This window comes from Ochotona curzoniae, unplaced genomic scaffold, assembly GCF_017591425.1.
Source record: "Ochotona curzoniae isolate NIBS_2020 unplaced genomic scaffold, NIBS_Ocur_1.0 contig_430, whole genome shotgun sequence".
Taxonomy (NCBI): domain Eukaryota; kingdom Metazoa; phylum Chordata; class Mammalia; order Lagomorpha; family Ochotonidae; genus Ochotona; species Ochotona curzoniae.
In genome coordinates, this window is record NW_024466219.1 from 18,781,825 (window position 1) to 18,806,055 (window position 24,231).

Here is a 24,231-nt window from a genome sequence, read left to right on the forward strand (position 1 = left end):
GCTTGCTCGCTGTCTTCTTCTTTTTTTCCAAAAGATTAGTTTATTTTTATTGGATCCTCTGCCATAGTGGCAGGAGGAAAGGCAAGCAAAAAAAAAAAACCGTATTAATGGTGGAGAAAGCATCTTTTAAAGGTTTATCTCAAAGATGTTTCTCCATAAACAAAGAAAATTCCTGGTTTCCATGGTACCTATCCTTGGGACAAAAGGCCAGAAAAGTGTCACAGGCCAACTTCCTTGGTCCCTTTCTAATGATAAAGAGGCCAGTCTGAAGCCCTCCCCCTTGGCACTGGCTGGAGACAGAATAGGGCTGAGGCTTCAGGAGGGGAATAGATATGTTAACGAAGCATTCCTGGTGAGATATGAATTTGTCTCAGGAGAGACGTGCTCTGGTGAATCCAAGATGTGGTGGGGAAAATACTCTTTTTTTATATTTGACATTTATATTTTTTTATATTTTATATGACGTGGGGACCCAGAATGCCCTACCTGCCTACTACCCAGTCTAACGCCTCTCACAACTTTAGCACTCTGGATGTGCCTCTGCTGCTGACCTCAGAGGGACAAGGGTAGACTCTCAGGCCTGCCAGGGTCCCCCTCCACGGCCCTCAGACCTGGCAGGGGTGGGAGAGGGCGGGCAGCGGCGGAGGCCGCGCTCTGGTCACCGGCCACGCAGCGGGCAGGCCCCGGGACGGCTCCCACTCCGGGGTCCCGGCCAGTGGCCTTTCCTGCAGCTCCAGCGCAGGCTTGCTGACAGAACAAATCCGCACTCGGTGGGCTGGCCGAGGGCAGGGTTGGCACTTTGTTCACAGTAGAACGGTCACCGTAGTTGACCTCCGCTGGCGTAGGCTGATGCCCACAGCCGGACGGGTCCGCAGCGCCCACCGCGCCAAGGGCGCGTCACTTCCGGGATGCTGGGCAGGGACGACACGCCCCCCGCCTGTCGTACGAGACGACGTAACGCCGACCTGCTTGACGGCACTGCACTTCTGCCGTAAAGCGCCGGCGGAGCGCCCACGTGCGAGTGTTGACGTGCCGGTTTCCGGGCGACAGGGCGGCCTGGGTGCCGGCTTCCGGGGAGACAGGGCGGCCGGGGCGCCGGCCAGGGTGCCCAGGGTGCCGGCCATGGGCAAGCGCGGGCGCCGCGGCCAGAGCCAGCTGCTCAGCACGCTGAGCAAGAAGCAGAAGAAGCACCTCCGCGACTTCGGCGAGGAGCACCCCTTCTACGACAGGTCCGGAGGGGCGCGCCCTGTCTGGTGTTGTCTGAGTCCTTTGGGGGTGAGAAGCAGTTAATGGGGGACGCCGCTGTGTGCTTTGGCCAGCCCTGTGCCAGCGCCCGCGTACCTTTTACTGAACCGACGGCGTCTGCCTTTTAAAAACTTGCGTCCTGAGTGCTTTTCCTAATTGTCGCTGACGGACTCTCAGTGACTTAACGTTGTCTGTTCTTTTCAGGGTTTCCAAAAGAGAAGAAAAACCACAGATTTGTCAACTGGTAATGCGTTGTTCTTTCTTTAAAATAATTGGCCGTGGATTACTGTTTTTAAGATGATACGGGTTGATGATCTATTCTCCGAAATGCTTGAGGTCAGAGGTATGGCAGATTTCAGGTTTTTTTTTTTTTTTTTTTAGATTTTCAAAGTTCTGAAAGAACTACTGGAAATGTGTTTATGAAAAAAGTTGTACCTAAATGAAAAAAAAAGTTTTTTGAACCGAAATAAACTGGTGCTGTGAACAGGCCCTAGATGGGGATACCATGCGATAAGTCATCTGTGTGAAGACAGCCCTACCAGGTCAGCATGCATTCTGCTAGAATGAAAGCAAGCGTACACTTGCAGTTCATGCTGAGGTTTGCCTGGTGTGATGTTGGTTACTGGAGCAACGGGCACCTGTCCCCAAAGGGAACGTGGGAATTCCGCTCCCAGCCACCGGCTCTGGCTGATCCAGTGCCAGCCATGGCAGGCGTTTGCCGAGGTCCCTCACTTTCTGGCTCTCTTCCTCCCCTCCTTCTCAGATAATTAAACTTGTTTTTTTTTAAAAGTCTTACATGTTGGAGCATTTTGAATTTTTGAGTTGAGGAGCCCAAGCTGTTTACAGTAATAAAACTCGAGTGCATGTCAGGTGTAAGCTGCCATCTCAGGAATATAGACTAGCTTTACGTTTAGATAATCCGTTTTCCAAATGTGTTGTGGCATTTTTTTAATGTAAAAACGGTTGTTTGAAGCTGTGCTGAGAGACCTGGGCCCTGTGAAAGCAGCTACCAGGGCTATGAGGAGTCCTGAGGGGAAGCTTTTCAGTTTGCGTGGAGGGCCGTTCATGTGACGGAGGCTGGATTCATTCCTTGCTTGTACCTTCAAGCGTGTAGCCGAATGTCTCATTTAAGTTAAAATGTCATTATTACTTCAAATTTTATGTTTTAACAATCAGTGTGTTTCCACTTGGGGTATGAGCAGTTCAGGGAATATGAAGCGCTCCTAGACTCAAGGCTAAACGATCTGTTTTGTCTAACTCTGGTGCTGGGCTTGGGGGAAGAGATGAGAGTCCCAGTGTCTGCAGTCTGAACCTGCTGGTTTGGTGACAGCGCTGGGTGGCGGTCACAGCAGCATCATGCTTGTCTGTGACATCCTGTTTCTCTTGCAGTCCGAGAGTTCCGCTAGCTCAGATTCTGAAAGCGAAGCGGGCAGTGAGGAGCCTGAACACATCTCTGGGTACCACAGGCTCCTTGCTACACTGAAGAATGTTTCTGAGGAAGAAGAGGAGGAGGAGGAGGAGGAAGATGAAGAAGATGAAGACAGTGATGGGGATGATGCAGAAGTGAGCGGCGGTGAGGATGCTGATAGTGATGCCAGTGTGGAGGAGATGGCCGCGGGGCCCACAGGGCTGCAGGAGGGTGAGTGTCTGTGGGTGGCTGTCAGGTGGCTGTCAGATGGCCGCACAGGCCCGTGCTGTGTGGGCTGGGTGAACTCAAGTCAGCCCGTGGACGTCGCTAGTCTCCCTCTCCCACCGGAATACTGCAGCAATGGTGTTTGTACGTACAGTTTCAGGGACTTCATCCGTGCCAGTGGAGGACTTCCTGGTATAGAGAAGAAATGAGGTTTTTACATTTATAGAAGTCACTGGTCTTAGGGAGACTGGGTTTGATGGAAGAGAAACCTACAGTTACAATGAACAGCTGTGTATGCACACGCATAGTAGATGTGCAGGTGTGTGTTGAGCTGTGGATTGGTCGCCAGCTGCCAGCGTCAGTTATGGAACTAATTGGAAGAAGCGGAGTTCAAAGTGGAAACTCTCACTTCTGGGTGACTTTTATTTAACTTTAAAATCAAGTGCATTGCAGTATTGTTTACATCCAATTCAGTATGTCAGTTGGAGTATACAATTTGGTGAGTCTGACAGTTGTCTTCACCCATGCTACTGCCAAAATCAGACACAAAACATTTCCTTAACTTCTGACATGTTTCCTCCTGTTCTACTCTTTGTTGCTATAGGTTAGTTAATTGTTACTATAGGTTAATGAGACCACCCATATAAATGCGTTTGTGTCTGGCTTCTTTTGGATGTGATTTTGTGATCCGTCTGTGTGGTTGATGTCCCAGTAGCTTGTCACTTTTTTATTGTGTAGTAGTGCTCCATTGTCTGAATGGATCTGGGTGACCGCGCATCTCACAGTTCTGACGTCTTTGCCTTGCATCCTGTTTTTCTTGCTTGTACTCTAAGGTGTTAAGAACTCACCTGAGTATCTTATGGCTCCATTTCAGTGAGATACAATTTATTGCCCCAGATTTAGGGTTTATTTTTGTTTTGTGACACACTTGGTTTGTTAACAGTGAAAATGTTTATTTTATTATGACTTACTTTCTGCAAAAATTTAAGCTCCATTAGGTAAACACCTCAAACATTGTGTACAGCCTTTCAGACTCCCATTTTTCTGGATACAGTTGTGTGAGTGTAAGTGTGTGTGTGTGGTGGGGGGTGTGTATGATGGTTCGAATATCTAATTTATTGGTTGTCTTTAATAGCGTGCCATAGATTGTACTGTGTCTGTGAATGTGAATTCACTGCTGCGTGATTACACAGTTGTCAGTGGTATGTGGAAGTTTCATTAGTCCCCTCAGGCCTCTCACTTTTTTCCTGTCATTTCTCAGCAGTCAGTGCCACGTGGACCATGTGCATCTTAGAGTGTTTTGTCTGGTTACCGTTTTAGGGTAACAGCTGAGTGTGCTAGAGATCTCCAGGAGGACGGAGTAACAGAATGTGTGTATTGAGAGAAAGAGGCCTATTTTAGGGGACTGGCTGTGTGATTATGGTGTGATTTTAGCAAGTCTCAAAGGAGAGAGGCTGGGAGACTTGAAGCCCAACAGTTGTATCTTGGGTCCACGAGGAGTCTGGGTTACAACTGAAGTTCAAAGACAGACTGCTGCCAGCATCCCCACTTGGTGAGGGAGGATCGGCCTTCTCTTCCAGTCTGGCCTTCAGCTGGTTACATGAGGTCCACTCACACAGTGGGAAGTCCACTCTTTGCTTAAAGCCCGCTGATTTAAATGGAATTCCCATTTGAAACCGCTGTCACAGAAACATCCAGAATAATATTCTGTGCATATCTGGGCCATGAAGCCCAACCAGATTCACACGTGAAAGCAACCATTACACTAAATTAGTGAACTTAATATCTTCCACTTGATTTATGATTATCTAAAAGGAGGTAATAGTGATGAACCCCAGTGACTCTCAGTGCTAATGCAGGCTAAGGATTTCAGTGCTATCGGAGAAGTACAGGTGTATTTACAAGTGAATTTTATAACATGTTTTCTTAAAATTACAGATGTGGCCTTATCTGATGACCCTAAGGAGAAAGGTGGGGAAGGAGCACCTGGCCCGTCACAGGAATCCCCGGAGGAGTTCACCGATGCGAAGCATGAGTCACTGTTTAGCCTGGAGACCAATTTCCTCGAAGATGGGACCGGAGGGAACTCTGCTCAGGAAGGAGCGCAAGGTCAGAGCTCAGCGTGTGGTGTTTGAGTTTGCCAGGTGCCAGGTGGGTAGATGTTAGATGTTCTGTCATTGGAACAAGCAGCAGTAAAAACGGAAGGTTTAGCAGCTGGCTGAATCCAGAGCTCGGGGAAAAATACTTCTCACAAATACGTGTTGGAGGCCAGGAGAGGAGGGATGTTTAGAACAAACAGCTTAAGATTGGTAGTAGGAGGGCCCAGTGTTGTGGCACAGCGGGCTGAGCTGTCACTTCCCTTAGTGGACTGCCAATTTGAGTCCCAACTCTCCAGCTTCCAGACTGGGTCCCTGTTCATGTGCTTGTGTAGGCAACAGAAAATGGCCAGAAGACCTGGCCCCTGCCGCTCACAGAGAGAACCACCATGGAGTTTGCACTGTAGCAGCTGGCTGTTGGGGCCACCGGGGAGTGAACTAGTGGGTGGAAGATCTGTCTCTCCCTGTCTGTTGCTCTGCCTTTCAAGTAAATAAGTTTTTTTTCCTCTGGAAACAAGAACAAATTCTTGGTGGGGATGGCTGCTTCCCCAGGCCTCCCATTTCTTTTTTCCTTTTTCTTTTTTTTTTTTTCTTTTTAAGATTTGTTTTTGTGGGCCCGGCGCGGTGGCGCAAGTGGTTAAAAAGGTCCTCACCTTGCACGCCCGGGATCCCATATGGGCGCCGGTTCTAATCCCGGCAGCCCCGCTTCCCTTCCAGCTCCCTGCCCGTGGCCCGGGAAGGCAGTCGAGGACGGCCCAAGGCTTTGGGACCCTGCGCCCGCGCGGGAGACCCGGAAGAGGCTCCTGGCTTCGGATCGGCATAGTATCGGCCCGTTGCGCTCACTTGGGGAGTGAATCATCGGACGGAGGATCTTCCTCTCTGTCTCTCCTCTCTGTATATCCGCCTTTCCAATGAAAAAATAATAAAAATAAATCTTTAAAAAAAAAAAAAAAAAGATTTGTTTTTGTTGCAAAATCAGATATACATAGAGAGGAGGGAGACAGAGAGGAAGATCTTCTGTCTAATGATTCATTCCCCAAGTGACCTCAATGGCCAGAGTTGCGCCAATCCAAAGCCAGGAGCCTGGAGCTCTTGCGGGTCTCCCATGTGAGTGCAGGGTCCCAAGGCTTTGGCCCATCCTCGACTGCTTTCCCAGGCCAAAGGCAGGGAGCTGGATGGGAAGCAGGGCTGCCGGGATTAGAAGCAGCAGCCATATGGGATCCCAGTGTGTGCAAGGTGAGGACTGTAGCTGCTATGCCCCCGTGCCGGGCCCAGGCCTCCCATTTCTATAATGGGAATCTGAGGCAGACTTCTGATTTCCTCAAGCAGGACAGAAAAACGAAGAGGAGGAATCCTCTCCAGTTTGTTCTCTAGCCTTCCTTTGGTTTATGTTTGGAGCTGCTGTAGTTTTGCAGCCTTGCGAAGCCCAGGAGTAGCTAACCTGATGGCATCTGTTACCAGGGAGCACCTCGAAGGCCACCTGTCCTGCGTGGTCTCTCTGTCTTGACTGTGCTGGTAACCAGATGGCGGTCTCTCAGTCATGGCGTGCCCATGGCAGGCTTAGCCAGGTCTGTGCCATTCATAGCAGTTTCTCAGCCTGTGCCTGGCTGGGCAAGTCAGGTTATCCCAGGCTGGCTGCCTGCGTGGCTGCTGAAAGCGTTCTTCATCTCAGATTTGCCATCAGTGAACCCAAAGTTGTGATCTTCGCTGGCTGGAGGACAGGGAGAAACAGCTGGTGACATTACAGAATTTTAGCATAGACTTCGTTCTGAGCCATAAAAACCTAGAAACTGGAGGAAACATGCGGAAGCTTGCCAAGTCTGCTGTTTCTTTGACTATTTTGCCTGTGCAAATACATTTGCAGCTTGAGTTGTTATGTCCTATTGTTTAATCCTAGGAACCTCTTATTTGGTGCATTTCATTTGAAGTTTGACCATTTAGGTTCCTTAGAAGGTCGTTTGACTCTGTTCAGTCTCTTACAGGGGACTGGGAGAGACTAGGCAGCGGGCTTGGAACTCTGGAAACTGCTCTGAGTCTGTGCTGTGTGTGGAGCATTTTTGGTGTCCTGCTGTTATCAGTCAGAAAGAGAACAGCCATCAGGGACCTTGTCTACAGGTTACGATAGGCCCACAGGAAGGTGCTGTGGAAAATTGAATTAAAAAATAAATCAAGGGGGCAGGCATGTGGCGTACTAGTTAAGATACCCATGTCCCACGTTGGAATGCCAGGGTTCTGGTTTTTGGCTCTGTTCCCAATTTTGCCTTCCTGCTGGTGTGCACCTGAGGCTGGGGTCTAAGGTGATGGCCTCAGCTGGGCCAGGCTCAGTGCTGGCTGCTGTGGATGTGTGAGGAGCGAATCAGTGAATGGAAGGTCTTTTTCTGTCTGTTTCTCTTTGCCTCTCCAATAAGTAACTTTAAAGATACTATTATTTTGGTGCACAAGTTTTGAAATCCATGCACAAGTTCATGGAAAATATGTTATGAAGAACTGAATGGATTTCAATTTTTGTACCAAAATAAGGTAACCTTTGTTTTGTTTAAGATTTATTATATTTATTTGAAAGGGAGAGATGGAGTGTAATCTGCCATCTCGTGGTTCACTCCGCACATAGCCACAGTGACTGAAGTCAGGGATCTGGAGCTTTCTGGGTCTCCCACGTGGGTGCAGGGACCCAAGTCCGTGTGCCATCTTCTGCTGCCTTCCCAGGTGCATTAGCAGGGAGCTGGATTGGAAATGGAACAGGTGGTGGCTTCACTACAGTGATGTCTCAAACTTTCTGAAGTATTCTCATGTGTTGAGATGGGTGAGGTGGCGTAAGAGGCTTGAGATAACAGAATGGTGACTGACTTCAGGGGACCAGTGACGGCCTCTTGTTGGGGCCCACGCTGCCTGGCGTAACAGGCTCCTGGGACACACTCTTTTTCTTTTTTAAGAAAGACAGAGTGACTGAATGGGAGAGATGGAGAAAGGGGTCTTCCTTCTGCTGGTTCACTCCTCAGTGTCCGTAATGACCAAGCTTGGACCAGACAGAAGCCAGGAGCCTGGAATTCTCTCTGGGGCTCACGTGTGAGTGACACAAGCCCAAACACTTCAGCTCTCTTCCGCTGCTTCCCCAAATGCAGTACCAGGGAGCTGGATTTGAAGCAGGGCAACCAGGATACAAACAAGCTCTGATATGGGATGCCTGCTTTGCAGGCAGTGGCGTAACTTGCTGTGCTACAATACTAGTTCTTCCTGGGAAATATTTCTTGTGAGTCCGAGGAGTAACATTGAACTGAGACTGAGTATGCAAAACTGAGCTGCAGAAGTTGGGATTTGTGATTTCAGGAAGGACACATACAGAGGAACCAGAATTTAAAGGCCATACAATTCAGAAATTTTCATGGAGAGGCTGGTTGGAGGTACATTTATAAAACCATTTGAATCTCAATTTGAAAAGTTTAGTCAAAGGCTTTTGGGCAGGGAAATTAAATGTGGTTAGAGAAATGATCTAGGAAGATGAGCCTCTCTGAAGCTTCTAAGCTCTTGGCTTTGATAGAGAACAGGGAAGGGAGATGGGAAGAGTGAATTGGCACCATGAAGACCAGCTTGTAGTTCACAGGGGAAGAGCCAATATCCCTGCCCTTTGCACCATGGGCTGACAATCTTTATTTCTGAATTAGATCCATTTCTGCAGCACGTGAATAAAGAACTGAAAGAAAAGGAAATTCAGGCTATTGCCACAAATCCCAAAACTACTCGTGAGATAAAAGTAAGTATTACATGATCATCCTAGCCACAGTGTCCTTGGGTTTTGTTGGTTCCCAGAGTGCATGATGTGCACTGGTAAAGATAGGCTGTCAGAAGTGGGCACAGGGAATGCCTGGTGGGACGCTGGTGTCGCTCGGGTGGGCACTGGGAACCTGGAGGGTGGGTGTCACATAATGCAGTGGGAGCCAGAACAGTCCCCAAGGTGCTGTCGCCTGACGACTTTACCCATCTCTCTGCTCTTAGCTGGTTTCACCTGTCAGAGGAGACACTAACGCCACCTCCAACTAAGGGAATGTAGTGTACTTCAAAAAGCTCAGGGAAAACAATCAAAATTTATTTTGGTGCAAAAGATGTTTACAATTCGTATGTATTTTTTCTTTATGTGTATTTTCTGTGTCCATCATTAGTGTTTAGTGAAATAGTACTTATTGTTTTCCGTTTTTGTAAACTGCTCACAGCTAAACTATTGTAGTTTTTTTTATTTCTTTGTTTTCACAACTGATACTGTTCATGAAGGTTGATCATCCTTTCTTTTTTTAAGATTTATTTATTTTTATTGGAAAGTCAGATATACAGAGAGGAGGAGAGACAGAGAGGAAGATCTTCCATTCAGTGATTCACTCCCCAAGTGACCGCAACGTCCGGTGCTGTGCCGATCCGGAGCCAGGAAGTTCCTCCAGGTCTCCCACATGGGTGCAGGGTCCCAAGGCTTTGGGCCGTCCTTGACTGCTTTCCCAGGCCACAAGCAGGAGCTGGATGGGAAACAGGGCTGCTGGGATTAGAACCGGCGCCCATGTGGGATCCCAGCCCGTTCAAGGCGAGGACTTTAGCCGCTAGGCCACACCGCTGGGCCCTGATTATCCTTTTTTAATTGGAATTTTTGTTGTAATAATAATTAGTGATACTCATGGAGTAGTAAGAATTCATACAGAGACTTTCTCAGTCATTATCAAATGTTACTACCAGGAAATTGACATTAATAAAATCTCCCTGGAGCAAGATTTGGGGCACAGCACATCAGGCTCTTCTTACAGCTCATATTGGAATGCTGTGTTGAGTCTTGGATCCTTGGCTTTCAGTCCAGCTCCTAGCTAATGTACCTGGAAAGGCAGCAGAAGATGGCCCAAGTACGTAGACCACTGCTGCCTGTGTAAGAGACCTGAATAGAATTGTGGCTTCTGGCTTCAGCCTGTCCCTGCCCCACCTGTTGCTGCTGTTTATGGAGTCAATCTGTGTTCCCTTTCTCTGCTCATTCTCTTTCTGTCACTCTGCTTTTCAAATAAAAACTTTTAAAAAACATACCTGTCCTAATATTTTTCATCAATTTTGCTCCTCTACTGTGAGTGTGTGCTCATAATTGCAATTTTTAAAATATTCAAATGTCAGAGAAACAGCTCCTATCTGTAGGGTCCCTCCCCAAGGCCCCTAGTAGCCAGGTCAGGCCCATGACCACACCAGAGGCTGGGAACATAATCCATGTCTCCCACATGGATAGCGGGGAAGCAACTGCTTGAGCTGTCAGCTGCTGCTTGCCGGGGTCTGCCCTGGCAGGACTCGAACTGGAAGCCAGAACTCAGAATCTGATGCGATTTTATCATACCTGTAGCCTTGTGTATCTGTGGCCACTGTCCTTGGCCAACATGGGGACATTTCCAGCATCAGTTAGGCATATTCCTATTCCCTTCTATGGCTACATGTAGCCACTCCTCGGCTCCCACAGCTCACTGCTAACTCTTCAAAGCCACTAATGTGTCCATTTCTGTAATTTTGTCATTTCAAATGAAATTTTACAGTGTATAATATATTTTTTAAAAATATATATATTTATTTAAAAGAGTTACACAGAAAGGAGGAGAGAAAGTGAGTGAGAGAGACAGGGATCAGTCTTCCATCCACTAGTTTACTCCCTGAGTGACTGCAGCAGCTGTGCTGGCCCAGGCCAAGGCAGGTGTCTAGGACGCCTTCCAGGTCTCCCCATGGGTGCAGGAGCCCAAGCACGGGGGTAATTTTCCACTACTTTCTGAGGCTTAACAGGGAGCTGGATGGCAAGTGGAATAGCCAGGTCTACAACCAGCACTTGTAAGGAATGCAAGAGCTGCAGAATGGGGTTTAACCTGTTATGCCATAGCACAAGCCCTGTAATTTTTTTTTTTAAAGATTTATTATATTTTTATTGGAAAGTCAGATGTACAGAGAGGAGGAGAGACAGAGACAGGAAGATCTTCCATCCGATGATTCACTCCCCAAGTGACCACAGTGGCTGGTGCTGAGCTGTTCCAAAGCCAGGAGCCAGGAATTTCTTTTAGGTCTCCCACATGGGTGCTGGGGCCCAAGGCTTTGGGCCGTCCTTGACTGCCTTCCCAGGCCACAAGCAGCAAGCTGGATGGGAAGCGGAGCTGCCGGGATTAGAACTGGCGCCCATGTGGGATCCCGGTGCATTCAAGGCGAGGACTTTAGCCGCTAGGCCACCGTGCTGCACCCACCCGCCCACCCCCCTACTGGTAATCTTTTGAGAATGACATTTTTTTTTCAGCATCATAGTTCCCTGGAGATTTATTCATTCTGTTTTGCCAATCAGTTGGTTTCTGAGATCATCCTTTTTGCTATTTTGAATCAGCAGTTTTTGTAGTGCAAAAATTCCCAAACTGATTTTTCTACCAAATATTCTTTAGGATTCTTAAAAGAAACCTCTTTCCATGTTCAAGTGCTTTTGGAAAACTTTAGGTTAAATGAAGTGAATTGAGTTCTCCTAGGATGTGCTGGAACCTTAGTGCATAATATAAACTGTGAACCCAGAGTTTCTCAATGTGGAGCTGTTTTCCTCTGAAATGGGTTTTTGCTCAGAAGGTATTCTACAGAACTGTGTGGGAACCACTGACAGAGTGAAGAGCTTACACACCAAGTCCCAAGTCATGGATCCTTGCCCTCAGCTTCATTCCCTCTTTGTGTAAAGCACTTTGATTGTTCTTTGAAAGGCAGAGACAGATACTCTCGGTCGCAGTGGTCTACTCCAGACGCCTGCAGCGCAGCCGGGCCCAGGCGGGAGCTGATGGGACTCAGCGGCCAGAGCTAGGGGTCCACCCGGGTCCTGCTCCACGGGAAGCTGATGTGTTAACTCGGTAGACCAGTCACCTGCGTAACTGACACCTGTCTGAATCATTCAGCTTGGCTTTTCCTGAGCTGTTCATGATATTGATATTCTTGCAGGATCGTGGAAATTAAGTGAGGTATCTGTAAATCATGAAAGTGCTTGGCAAAGTGTGTGAGCATAAGGTCTTGTTACTTTTTTTCTTTAATAACTTAGCTCTTGCTCTCTCTCTTTCTCTCCTAGTGGCCCATTCTGGGCCAGCTTGTCTTCTCATCCAGATTTCAGAAGTTGGAAACGTTTAAACCGCCAAAGGATGTTAACACAGAGTCACTGCATCTCCAGAAGCCTCTGGAAGCCACCTGGGCCAAGACTAACAGCCAGTTCCTATCTGGCCCCCAAAACTCAAGTAGCTGCTTCACCCCCCTCCAGAAAGAGCTCTTCTCAATCATGAATTCTTACCACGACCTGTTCTACCCCGAACGGACCGCCCTGAGGAACGGGGAGGAGATCCGCCACGTGTACTGCCTGCACGTGCTGAATCACGTGCTCAAAGCCAACGCCCAGGTGCTTGGCAACAATGGTAGACGCCGAAGCCTGAAGTTTGGAGTGGGTGATGATGATGACTTCAGGGACCAAGGTCTAACAAGGCCCAAGGTGAGTGGCAGCAGGAAAGCTGCTTCCTCCAGAATGGGCTGAAAGGTACTGCGCTTGGGGTCCTTGGCACTTAGCAGGTGCTTGCACATTTTAAGAATTGTCTAAAATTGTGAGCCCTTTTGACTGGGCCTTTGTAGTGGGCCAGGCAGTCAGCTCGGAACTGGATCAGAAGTGGAGTAGTTGGAACTCAAACTGGTGCCTGTATGGGTTGCTGCTGCCCCAGCCAGCAGTTTAACCTGCCATGCCATAGTGCCAGCCCCAGTAAACGTGTCTTCTAAATCTTGGTCCATTCTCTATGTTTGTGTGGGCTGAGTGACTGCTCCAGCAACCATGCTCATTGCCTCAGAGTTGTTTGAACTTCAAGATCATAAGTTTATTTCCACATAAAATTCCATAGAGGACTAAGTAGATTACCCATGAAGCATAGCTTAGTTTGGTACATGGTTGGACTGGGCTTGTGTCCATTGACTGTGTTATTTATAAAACAGTAGTTGAAATGAAGCATTTATTAAGTGTCTTCCATTTTTGCTCTCAGCAGTAATTGTAAGCATGTTTGGAAATACTTGAAGACCAAGTCCTGTTTCTCCTTTTGGATTATTGTTTTATTTTTGAAATACCTTACTATTGTTTCTGAAAAATTTTCCGTGGAATGTACTGGAGATGTAAGGATGGGCTAATCGTTTTCTTTCCCTGTTTTTGCCTGTTTTGTTTCTCCTTTGGTCCATTCACTTACTGAGCGTGTGCTTAGTTAGCTGGGTCTCATGGATAAGAGTACTTTACAGAGCTCTGTGGGAGACAGAAGCAAGGTAACGCTCCTTACCCTCAAAGTTTGTGTGTTTGCATTCTTGAATTTTTGCTATCAGGGACATCTGTTTTAGGCATTGGTTTATATTAAGCATTTCTGAATGCAGGTTGGGAGATTTTTCCCACAAAACTGAGGGACTAGATTCCAGGATGAATGATGCTGGCCAGGCCCTGTGTGAAGCGATGGCATAGGTGTGGTCTCTGGCTTTTGAGCTCTGCTTCCTCAGCAGCCTCACCCCGAGCTGCTCTTGCTCCCTTCGCAGGTGCTGATCGTGGTGCCGTTCCGGGAAGCTGCCTTGAGGATTGTGCAGCTCTTCATCAGCCTCCTTGAGGGGGACAGCAAGAAGAAGATCATTGTGAGCAACAAAAAGAGGTTTCAGGGAGAGTATGGATCCGATCCTGAGGAGAGGCCACCCAACCTGAAGAGACCTGAAGACTATGAAGCTGTGTTTGTGGGCAACATCGATGACCACTTCCGGATTGGTAATTCCTTCTTGGCAGAACCTGGCACCTTCGGGACTTGTGCTATGGACTTGTGTGTAGCTGGAGGCTGGGAACCTGGAATTAGGTCCTCTCCCCATGGACCACTGTTCAGCCTCCCAGCAGAATCCATGTGCGTCTGAGACATGTTTGCCTGGAGGGAGGGGGAGGGGTGGAGAGTGTCTGGTGCTGGAGAGGCAGAGTTCAGAAGTGTGGTTCCTATGATTGAGAGAGCTCTGCCTTGGACAGCATGGCATGCCAAATACGCAGCAGGTATTCTGGGCAGCTTTAAAAGTCAGTCCCCAAGCTGGAGTGGGCCAAGTGGACAAAGAAGGCGTTCTGGTAGAGGTGCCATCAATATTAGATTGCACTAGTGATGTGGGCTGGAAATACAAATTTACTGAAAGCTGTTTATAGAATGAAAGTTGTGGTGAATCCAGGATTATGTGAAACAAGCATTTGATTCTGGAAAGATGAGGGCTAGGTGAGTGAGAGAAGCAGAAGGGAGTGTTGCAGTGATAGAAGCCATCACAAGGAGAATAGCATTTCATGGGGGGAGTGGGAAGGGAGGTTTTAATAGGCTGCTTGACTGTTCCTGGGCAGGAGCCCTGGGGGTTGACCATGGTAGCTGAGGGCAGTTGAGACCTTAGCAGTCAGACATTTCAGAGACCACAGAATCGTGAGACAATGGGCTACTCGAACGTGGAGACAATTCTCTGGAGAAGCTTGGCAGCAAAAGAAGGGCAGGGAAAGTGAGAGCCAAGGAAGCACCACATATGGAAAGAACGGAGCGTTATTAAATAACGAAAACAACTTGAGTGCACTTGGTGCAAAGGGGAACATAGAGAAGTGGAGGTGCAGGTGAGGGAGGAGGTAGTGCTTGGTGTGACTGATGAACTGACAGGTGCCTGCTTGTGTTGTGCAGGAGTGGCAATACTTCAGCGAAGCATCCGGCTCTACGCCCCCTTTTACTCCTCAGACATCCTCATCGCCTCCCCTCTGGGCCTGAGGACCATCATCGGTGGAGAAGGAGAGAAGAAGAGAGATTTTGACTTTCTGTCTTCTATTGAGCTTCTCATCATTGACCAAGCTGACATTTATCTGATGCAGAATTGGGAGCATGTCCTGGTAATGCTGTTCACTGAACATTTATGTACTTAAAGAGGTAGAAGTGCATTGGCTTGAGTCTTAAAGGGTCGTTTAAGCCCAGATTAAAAGTTTGAAAACGGGGAGATCCTTCATATTTTCCAACTTGAAGAAGTGTTCAGCACCCTCTTGTACCCATAGATTAGTCAATAATTAAATTGTTTAGAGAGGCAAAGATGCTCATTGGCATGTTTAGGTCTCCAGAGAAGATACTCTCACAGCTCTGTTTTTTCTAATATTGCTAGTGCACTTCACTCTGGTTGGTGGATTAGATGGCTAGATGTATGGACAGATGGACAACTGAATAGAAATCCTCCTCACCAGGAGCGCCTTGGACATGATACCTCATGATCGTCCTCCTTTGTTTGGCCTCAGTGGAGTTGGGAAAACATTGTTTAGAAAACCCACAGAGCTTGTTGTACACAAACATGGAAAGCCCACACAGAAATGTGGGTTATTTATCCCGTTACTGTTATCTGTGCCATGTTTTTTTTTTCTTTTTTTCTTCTGCACATACCCTACAGTGAGGTCAGTTTTAGGTTTGGAAAGCCATACTTTTAAATATCCTTATAGACTTGATGTTTGTTATGTTTTGTTTTTAAAATTTACTTACTTGAAAGGCAGAGTACAGAGATGGAGGGAGAGGCCTCAGTGACCAGAATGGCCAGGATTGGGCCACACGAAAGGCAGGAGCTAGGAGCTTGGGGTCTCCCACATGAGTGCAGGGCCCCAAGGCCTTGGGTCATCTTCTGCTGCTTTCCCAGGGGCATTAGCAGCCGGAATTCAAACTGCTGCTCATATGGGATGCTGGTGTTACAGATGGCTTTACCTGCAACACCACAGTGCTGGCCCCAGTTTATGTTTTTAAAACATACTAGAACTCACCTCTTCTACCTGAGGACCTGTAGCTTGAAGAAAGTTTAAGTGGGGAACACGTTTTTAGTATCCATTATTATTCTGATATATTCATATATTGCAAAGTGAAAGTAACATAGAAGAGGCTTATTGACAGTGGAGTCCTGTTGCTTAAGGAAAGGCAGGCGTAGTGACTAAGAATGCTCCTGTTTGGAGAACCAAGTCATCAGAGAACAGCAGCTTGGATTCCAGTATCATTTCCTTTCTTATCCATTTCTGGGATTCAGGGGTCCCTAGCGTGACCAGCGTGGAATTTCAGAAGTTCCTTTTAAAGAAATACTCTAATAGGTATCATTTTGATCCTTTTTAAAAAGTTCAAGGCTGTGGGCGGTTTTTGCTTGTTTTCTCATTAGAGGTGTTCAACTAGCAACTAGCGGAGGCCCAGGCCGTCATCCTCACGCCTCAGTATTCATTGTATCATTTGGGACATGATAATTTGTGCTCCAAGGGACTGAAGGAAGTAATAGGGTTGTAACATGCTTATTATTACCCAGTGGATAAATGCTGAGTAAACTCCAGTGAGAGTGCTATTTCTGCTTAAAGCATTTGATGAAGCACATGAACCTGCTACCCTTGGACTCCCATGGAGTGGACTTTTCTCGAGTGCGAATGTGGAGTCTCCATAACTGGGCCAAGTACTACCGCCAGACACTGCTGTTCGGGGGCCTGCAGGATGCCCAGATCAACTCAGTGTTCAACCAGTACTGTGTCAATTTCCAAGGCCAGGTTGGTTGTTTTCTTGTTTCTTTCATCTGGATTTCATGAAACACTGCTTATAGTTTGAAGAAGAGCACAGAGCTGGCTCCTCGCTTAATGCTTTCCTTGGCTACTGGCAGGTGACGGTCAGGAATGCCCCCATGACAGGCTCCATCAGTCACGTCCTGGTTCAGCTTCCACATGTGTTCCAGAAGATGGAAGTGGAAAGCCTGGCCTCAGCGATTGATACAAGGTAAGCCACTGCTTCTGTCCTTGGGACAGCTTGACTTTGGCATGTGAATAGTTGCTTTTATTGAAGACCATCTTGAGTTTCTGTCATTTACCTCAGACCTGGCATTTAACAGAACAATGACTCCCAGAAAGAAACTGTGATGTGGCCCGGGTGTCAGAGCTGTGAGAGTGACAGGTTTACTATAAATCAAAGCTCTTTCTTCCTGGACTGTGGCATCCTATTACGCTGCCTAGCACCACAAAGTATCCCATGTCAGTCGCTTAATTTTTGTACTGTTGTACATATTTTCCGCTTTTCCTCATCATGTTTATCTGGAGCACTTTATGTTAATGTGAATGGTGCTTGGTAAATGATAGGTGTTGATGTGACAGCCACGTGAATGGTGTGCTGTGTGCTTCCTGAAACGGTTCTCTGGGATAAAATGGCAGGACACCTTCTGATTGCAGTACGTTAGTGTTAGCGCTTGTCTTTAAATGTGCCCGTTAAGTTTTACCCTTGTGTCGTCTCTGGGAGTAGGCAAGTCCTAGCGGCTTCCGAGGGACTCTCTGAACCTGGAGTTGTGACTCCCCTGCGGTTCCTAAGTCAGTGGATACTGTAAGCTTCCCAAAAGACTGTTAACTTTGCCCTTTGCCCTTTGGAATCAGATTCAACTTTTTTGTGAACAAGATTCTGCCTCAGTACCGCGACGCTGTCATGTCCCACACACTCATCTACGTGCCCTCCTACTTTGACTTCGTGCGTCTCCGAAATTACTTCAAGAAGGAGGATCTGAACTTCACCCACATCTGCGAGTACACCCAGAAGTCTGGCGTCTCCAGGGCCAGACACTTCTTCCTGCAAGGCGAGAAGCAGTTCCTGCTCCTCACAGAGCGCTTCCACTTCTACAAGAGGTAGGAGAGGGCAGGTGTCCAGGAGGGCAGTGTCCCGCCTCGCACACACGCAGCACACACATAGCACACACGCAGCCCTTGTGGCGTTACCGGGTCAGTCCTCTCTGCTCCACTCTTCAGAGAAGCTCAGAGTTCTGGGCTGGAAAGATCTTGGTTGGTGGGTTTCCTCACATAATGAACCTTATTGGCAGCGGTTGCAGAAATAAAACCAGAACCCATTTATAGATGTGGAGTGTCTTGGGTTGGATAGCACGGGAAAGATGCTACAGGGAAGAGAGAGCTGGCCCTGAGCTGGCTGGTGGCGTGGGCAGTGCATTGGGGTTCAGAAAGCTGAGGTGCTCCCCAGAAAGTGTGCACACGGGAACCAGGAAAGCCACAATGTGGACCTCTGGAGGAGGCAAGGGGAGGAGGAGTTTCAGTGTTTGCATAAATTCCCTTCCAGGTGATCGTGACAAAATTGATTGAGTGACCTTTTTTTTTTTTTTAAATCCTGGGTAGCGTGTGCTGTGGTGAGCTGCCTGTACCATTCAGGAAAGTTGCAGCCCTTACTGGGCCGAGAGCTCAGATACTTTGCTGTTGCACCAAGTCTCCCGGTTAACAGTTGGCAAATGTTTTAAACCCTCATCTGTAGTGAAAGAGAGAATTTGATTTCTGTTACTTCTTCCTTCTGATTTCTGAGTAATTGCGCAGAGAAATCTTATGCTGCCTTTCCTATTTGATTGACCCACAGTCATAGATGCTTGTGTGGGTGTGTGTGCTCTGAGGGTCCCAGACATGTACCCCAGCGATCTCCAGGCTCCGGAGCACATGAGGTGGCGGCACTCAACGGATGTGTCCTCATTGCCTGCCTGGGTGCAGTGTGATAGCACCTCATTAGGCATTCCGTGACCAGTTCCTCTGTGCACGGGAACTGAGACTTGACTAAATTTGCATTTCTCCAGCTTTGTTCTTGGCTACTCAAAGCTGTTTGCTCCAAGAGTGCTAATGAATGCCGGCTTGTTAGTGTGATGGTTTGTTTTGTTCTAGTAAGGAGTTGCTTCAGCTCACATTGAGAGTATTTGCAGGGAGTTGCCCTCACCATGGATTGAAAGCCCTTAGCTTTCCATCAGCTTGACAAATGAAGGCAAGCCCTTTATGTGAAGTGGGTGGATTGGGAGACTGGGAGCATGTTTGTCTATAGCAGATGTGAGCTCAGCTGGCCTTTCAGATCTCAGCAGCTCTTCAGGGAGAGGGCATGGTTGCCATAGGAGCCCTTGAGAGTCAGCACAGTGCCCTGTCGCATTCTGTTTGCCAGTTTCCCAATTCGTCTTGTCCTCGAAGTCACGGAAGACCAGTCTCAGCAGGGTGCTGTTTGCTTTGTGCTCTGGGTCAGGTGTGTGGGTATTTCCAGGGTTCAGGCAGCACTGATGACCTGGTCTGCAACTGTACAACTGCTTGCTAGAGAGACCACGGAGGCAGTGGTGGGTGTTTGGCCTTGGAGAAAATGCACATATTTTATTTACTTATTTAAAGATTTATTTATTTTACTTGAAATTCAGTTAGAGAGAGAGAGGGAAAGACAGAGACGAGGTCTTCAATCCACTGGCTCACTCGCTGAATGATTGCAATGACTAGAGCTGGAGAGATATATTGTGAAGTTGGGAGCCAGGAGCTTCTTCTGATCTCCCAAGTGGACACAGGGGGCCCTAGTCTTTTAGCCGTCCTCTGCTGCTTTCGCAGACCAGTAACAGGAGCCGGATCGGAAGTGGAGCAGCCAGGACTTGTCCTTCTGGGTTGCTGCCACAGCAGGCAGAGGATTAATCTGCTTTGTCACTGCGCTGGTCCCTAAAGTACGTGTGTTTTAAACTGTAGTATACATTTTGATAACACACTTGCCTAATTGTTTAGGTTTTGAGAAAAATTCTTGAGCACAAGGGCTGGACACATTTACACTGCAGTTTTTGCTGCCACCTATGTATTCCCTCCTGTCCTGGGCTTCTCTTCTCTTTCCTTCAGGCATTCACACACAAAACGATTTTTGCTGCCTTGATCTGTGCTGTAAAACCCCACTGACTAAAATTATTGAAAGTGACTTAACAGTCACCATCATTGTCCTCATGTCCTAGTCTCACGTTTTGGTGTTTGGAATCATTTTTGCTTGCATATCAAAGCTGAGGTAAATAATTCTTTAAATCTGGGCGTATTTCCACTTTTTTTAAATATATATTTATTGCAAAATCAGATACATATGGAGAGGAGAGATAGAGAGGAAGATGTTGTGTTCGCTGATGCACTCCCCAAGTGACCTTAGTGGCCGGCCCTGTACTGATTCAAAGCCAGGAGCCTGGTGCTCTTCCAGGTTCCCATGTGGGTGCAGGGTCCCAAGGCTCTGGGCTGTCCTCGACTGCTTTCCCAGGCCACAAGCAGGGAGATGGATGGGAAGCGATCCCGCTGGGTTTAGAACTGGTGTCCTTTTGGGATCCCGGTGCATGAAAGGCAAGGACTTTAGCCGCTAGGATACCGCGCTGGGCCCTCCTCTTGAGCAGCTAGGTCAGCTGTTGCTATGGTGACTGCCCATCACCCCCACCAATTTCCCCCAGGGACCAATGACTTGCTCTCTGTGTCCTGCCCTTTCCGCTGTCAGCAAGTGCTGTGCACCTGTGCCAGAGAAGGGCCTTACCGCACCACCTCTCCACCCAGCAGGGAGCTTGGTCTCCCTGCACAGCTGGAGGTGGGGGCTGGGTTGGGGGCTCACCTTTGAGTCTGGCCCAGATTTAGGCAGGCGACAATCATCCTGGGCTTCAGGGTGGAGCCTCTGCTGAGTTCCCATGACTCCCATCCCTTGGCTGGGCCATGTTCTACATTGTGTCTGCAAGAGCTCTGGATGGGAGGGAGTCACCAGCTTCTGCCCTAGTGGCAGCAATCCCCTGCTGGCCAGAGTCTAGGAACTTGGGCGGAGCAGGCCTCTTGCCCCTTCTCAAGGGCAGATGCTATTGGTGAGCAGAGATGAGGGAGGAGGCGGTTTAGTTCCCGTCCCTCTTCCATCCCTCACTTGGTACCAGAGAGTGGCTTCTGCCTCCCTCCCCTGGCCAGTGTACCTTTGCTTGAGATGAGCAGGTTGCCCCTTGCTTGTCTGCTTCAGGCGTTTGTCGTGGATTTGTGGACGAGGGGCTAGGAAGGATGTGGGCGTTGATGCCTGCTACCACGGTTGGATCTGCACCCTTGCCTGCAGTCTTTGGCTAGGACTACCCTGGGAGGCCCTGAAAAGAGTCTGTGAGTGGAAGGGAACTCACGGAACATCCAGGGATTCAGAGCAGTCGCACAAGATCCTGCCTGCTACTGTGGTTGAATGAGCCCCCGCAAGTTCATGCGCTGGAAACTTGGTCCCCAGTGCAGCAGTGTGGAAAGGTGAGACCTCTCGGAGATGACTGGGATGTGTTACCATGAGTGGTTCTGCTTTGAAGCCAGCTGTCTGTGGTGTGCTGCCATTGCCATGTTACTGAGGCAAGAAACCCTCTCCACATGGTCCAGTACTGTGAGCTGAGTCAGCATTTCTAAGGCCAACAAAAACCACACTAAGACATTTGCGCTTTAAGAACGTGTTTACAACTGGCGCCCATATGGGATCCTGGCGGGTTCAAGGAGGGGACTTTAGCCACTAGGCCATTGCGCTGGGCCCTGCTTCCTGTCCATCTCCCTGCTTGTGGCCTGGGAAAGCAGTCGAGGGTGGCCCAAAGCCTTGGGACCCCGTACCCGTGTGGGAGACCCGAAAGAGCTCCTGGCTCCCAGCTTCAGATTGGCGCTGCACCAGCCGTTGCAGCAGTCACTTGGGGAATCATTGGACAGAACATCTGCCTCTCTGTCTCTTCCTCCCTGTATATCTGACTTTCCAATAAAAATAAATCTTTAAAAAAAAAAAAAAAAGAAACAACATGTTCAGAGTGTGGCATTTTCCTCCCACTGCCGTTTCTGACAGCCACAGCCTCTGTCAGAGACGCACTGGCTTGTGTGTCCTGCTTCTCTCCAGAAGGGCCTGTCACGCTGCTCAGTTCCCTCCTTGGCAGACGGGAGCTGGCTTTTGCTGGCTCAGAGCGCCCCTTGCTCTCTGGCTCTTGCTTGCAGCCGTCCAGCCTGGTGGGTGTCAGCACCAGAGAAAGGCACGGACTTCACTGGCACCGCCTGTCCAGTCCAGCACTGCTTGCCACACCCACCACTGCAGCAGCCCCCCTGCACGCCGTAGGCCCGCGGCGCTCTGGCCTCAAGTACAGGGATGCTTCTGTGCAGTGAGCTGGCTGCTTCTCTCTGCTGTGTGGACAGAGTTCTGTGAGAACCTGTTTAGCATCCTAAACACAAGTGGAGCTAAATGTTGTTCGCTTTGGTGCCTGGTGAGATTAAAACGGCAGGTTGAGGGCCGGTAGCCCTGGGAGCCCCTGCCTTATGGAAAGGTGATGCTGAAGGTAAAACACACAGTGAAGCAGCTGCTGTTAGAAGGAAGAGTCCCAGAGGTGGGGAGGAGCAGGAGACGGAGAGACCAGGAAGACAGGACCGAGGCAATCTGACGGCAGCAGTGAAGCAGTTTGAGGGAAAGTGTGCAGTGTCTGCAGCCTAGAAAGCCTTGAAAGCCTTGGGTTCTGAGTCTCAGGGAGAGTGTTTGACCTGGACTTGAACTGTGTGCTGAGTCTCTAGGGTCCACAGCCCCACCGATGACGTGTGGCACTGAGCTGCCGTGGTGAGGAGGTGGGAGCACAGACACCGTGGCAGCTAATTGCTTCCTCAGGATGCCTAATGGGTCCTCGGGCAGGCTCTTATGGATGGATGAACTTGGGACATCTGCCGAGGAATTAACATGTCTGCAGCGTGACAAGGCAGAAATGATGGCAGTGTATTGACACTTCATGCAGCTACTGTACGGCTTGGCTCTGACCTTGTCTCTATTTTAGTTTGATCATAATAAGGATATTATGAAAGTATGTGCCTGGCTAAGTTTTCCATGGCAGGTGTTTAACTCTGCCTTCTCTCCCCTACCCAGAGTAAGTTCAGAAAATACAGATTGAGTTTGTCATTATTTTAAGCCAAACATTAGGAATTCAAATATGTTGTCATAAAAATAAGCTCTTTCATTTCTTTTTTCTTTCTTTTTAAAAATATTTATTTATTTATTTTAACAATTTTAATTATTTTATTTTGATAATAATTACATAGTTGATTAAGGCACAAAGGGTCAAGGGCAACAGGAAAGTGGGTAACACCATTGTTTCCACATTATTAATATATTTTTTTCTGCATCTAGGGTAAGGGGAGAGGAAAAGGGAGAAGCCCCACTCAGCCTCCCACTCATCCCAGGGTCCCCGACATGGGGCATGCTCTGAGGGCACGGCTCAAAAAAAAAATTTTTTTTTTAAGATTTTATTTTTATTGGAAAGGCAGATATCCAGAGAGGAGGCGAGACAGAGAGGAAGATCTTCCATTCGATGGTTCATTCCCCAAGTGACCGCAACGGCTGGAGCTGAGCTGATCAGGAGCCAGGAGCTTCTTCCAGGTCTCCCACTCGGGTGCAGGGTCCCAAGGCTTTGGGCCATCCTTGACTGCTTTCCCAGGCCACAGATAGGGAGCTGGATGGGAAGTGGAGCTTCCGGGATTAGAACTTGCACCCATATGGGATCCCGGTGCATTCAAGGGAAGGACTTTAGCCACTATGCTATTGTGCTGGTCCCTTGCTCAAGTGGTTTTGATAGTTCAACAGTTCTGAATTGCTGCCAGTCCCGCCATCCCAAGCACGATGAAATCTCCCCAGAATCCACTGGCCCTTCTCATTCTAATGGAGCAGGCTTTGCTGTGTTATTGTGCCGTTGCTTTTCTCTTTTAGCAAGAATCATCTGGAGTGCACTAGGCCCCTACACAGCTCTTAGCTGACTTTTCTTTGGTTATTTCCCGTGTCCTGAGCCCTCTGTCTCTCCCACTCTAACAGGTATACAATCAAAGGCATCAGGAACCTGATTTTCTATGAACTGCCGACATACCCACACTTCTACAGTGAGGTCTGTAACATGCTGAGAGCCACGAGCCGAGGAGAAGAGGCCGCGTGGACCTGCACCGTCCTCTACTCCAAGTACGACGCGCAGAGGCTGGCCGCCGTGGTGGGGGCCGAGAGGGCAGCGCAGATGCTGCAGTCCAAGAAGAGTGTGCACCTCTTTGTCACTGGGGAGAAATGAGACTGGGCTGGGCAGGAGCCGCAGCGCGATCCTGACGCCTGATGCTGTGTCACACGGTGGCCCCACGTCTGACAAGTTACACGGGAAAGAGACCAGGTGGGGCAGGAGCCAGGCAGCTTTGTGCCACCTGCTCTGCTTTTCAGGTCATGTGTCCCTGAAAAGTTCAGTGTAAACCAGATAGTGGTAACTCAAATCTCTGGGTTCACGGAGCCTAGGGCTCTGAAGCAACTTGTGCTTGTGACGCATTTTCTAAGCCGTAAACAATTGCTTATAACTCTGCCTCTGTTATACTTGGTAAGGTCTCCCAGGGTGACCTCTTTGACCTTTCCGTAAAGGAGCCCATCACTGCCCGTGCGAACTGGCTATGACAAGCCGGGATGCTTCCTGCCT

General features: G+C 48.5%; 1 protein-coding gene across 2 annotated transcripts; it reads left to right on the forward strand.

Annotated features, from left to right (window-relative positions):
* Positions 1–1,097: 1,097 nt before the first annotated feature.
* On the forward strand, positions 1,098–23,929 carry UTP25 (UTP25 small subunit processor component). 2 transcript variants are annotated; one of them, XM_040985613.1, is made up of 12 exons: positions 1,098–1,229; positions 1,450–1,489; positions 2,635–2,884; positions 4,817–4,987; positions 8,637–8,725; positions 12,056–12,466; positions 13,534–13,753; positions 14,676–14,878; positions 16,355–16,537; positions 16,648–16,760; positions 17,405–17,650; positions 23,598–23,929. In XM_040985613.1, the coding sequence occupies exons 1-12, from the start codon at positions 1,123–1,125 to the stop codon at positions 23,839–23,841; spliced, it is 2,277 nt and encodes a 758-aa protein (XP_040841547.1). In that variant the 5' UTR covers positions 1,098–1,122; the 3' UTR covers positions 23,842–23,929. The 2 variants fall into 2 exon arrangements, with proteins under 2 accessions (XP_040841547.1, XP_040841548.1); XM_040985614.1 differs by having other exon boundaries at positions 14,730–14,878.
* Positions 23,930–24,231: the final 302 nt, after the last annotated feature.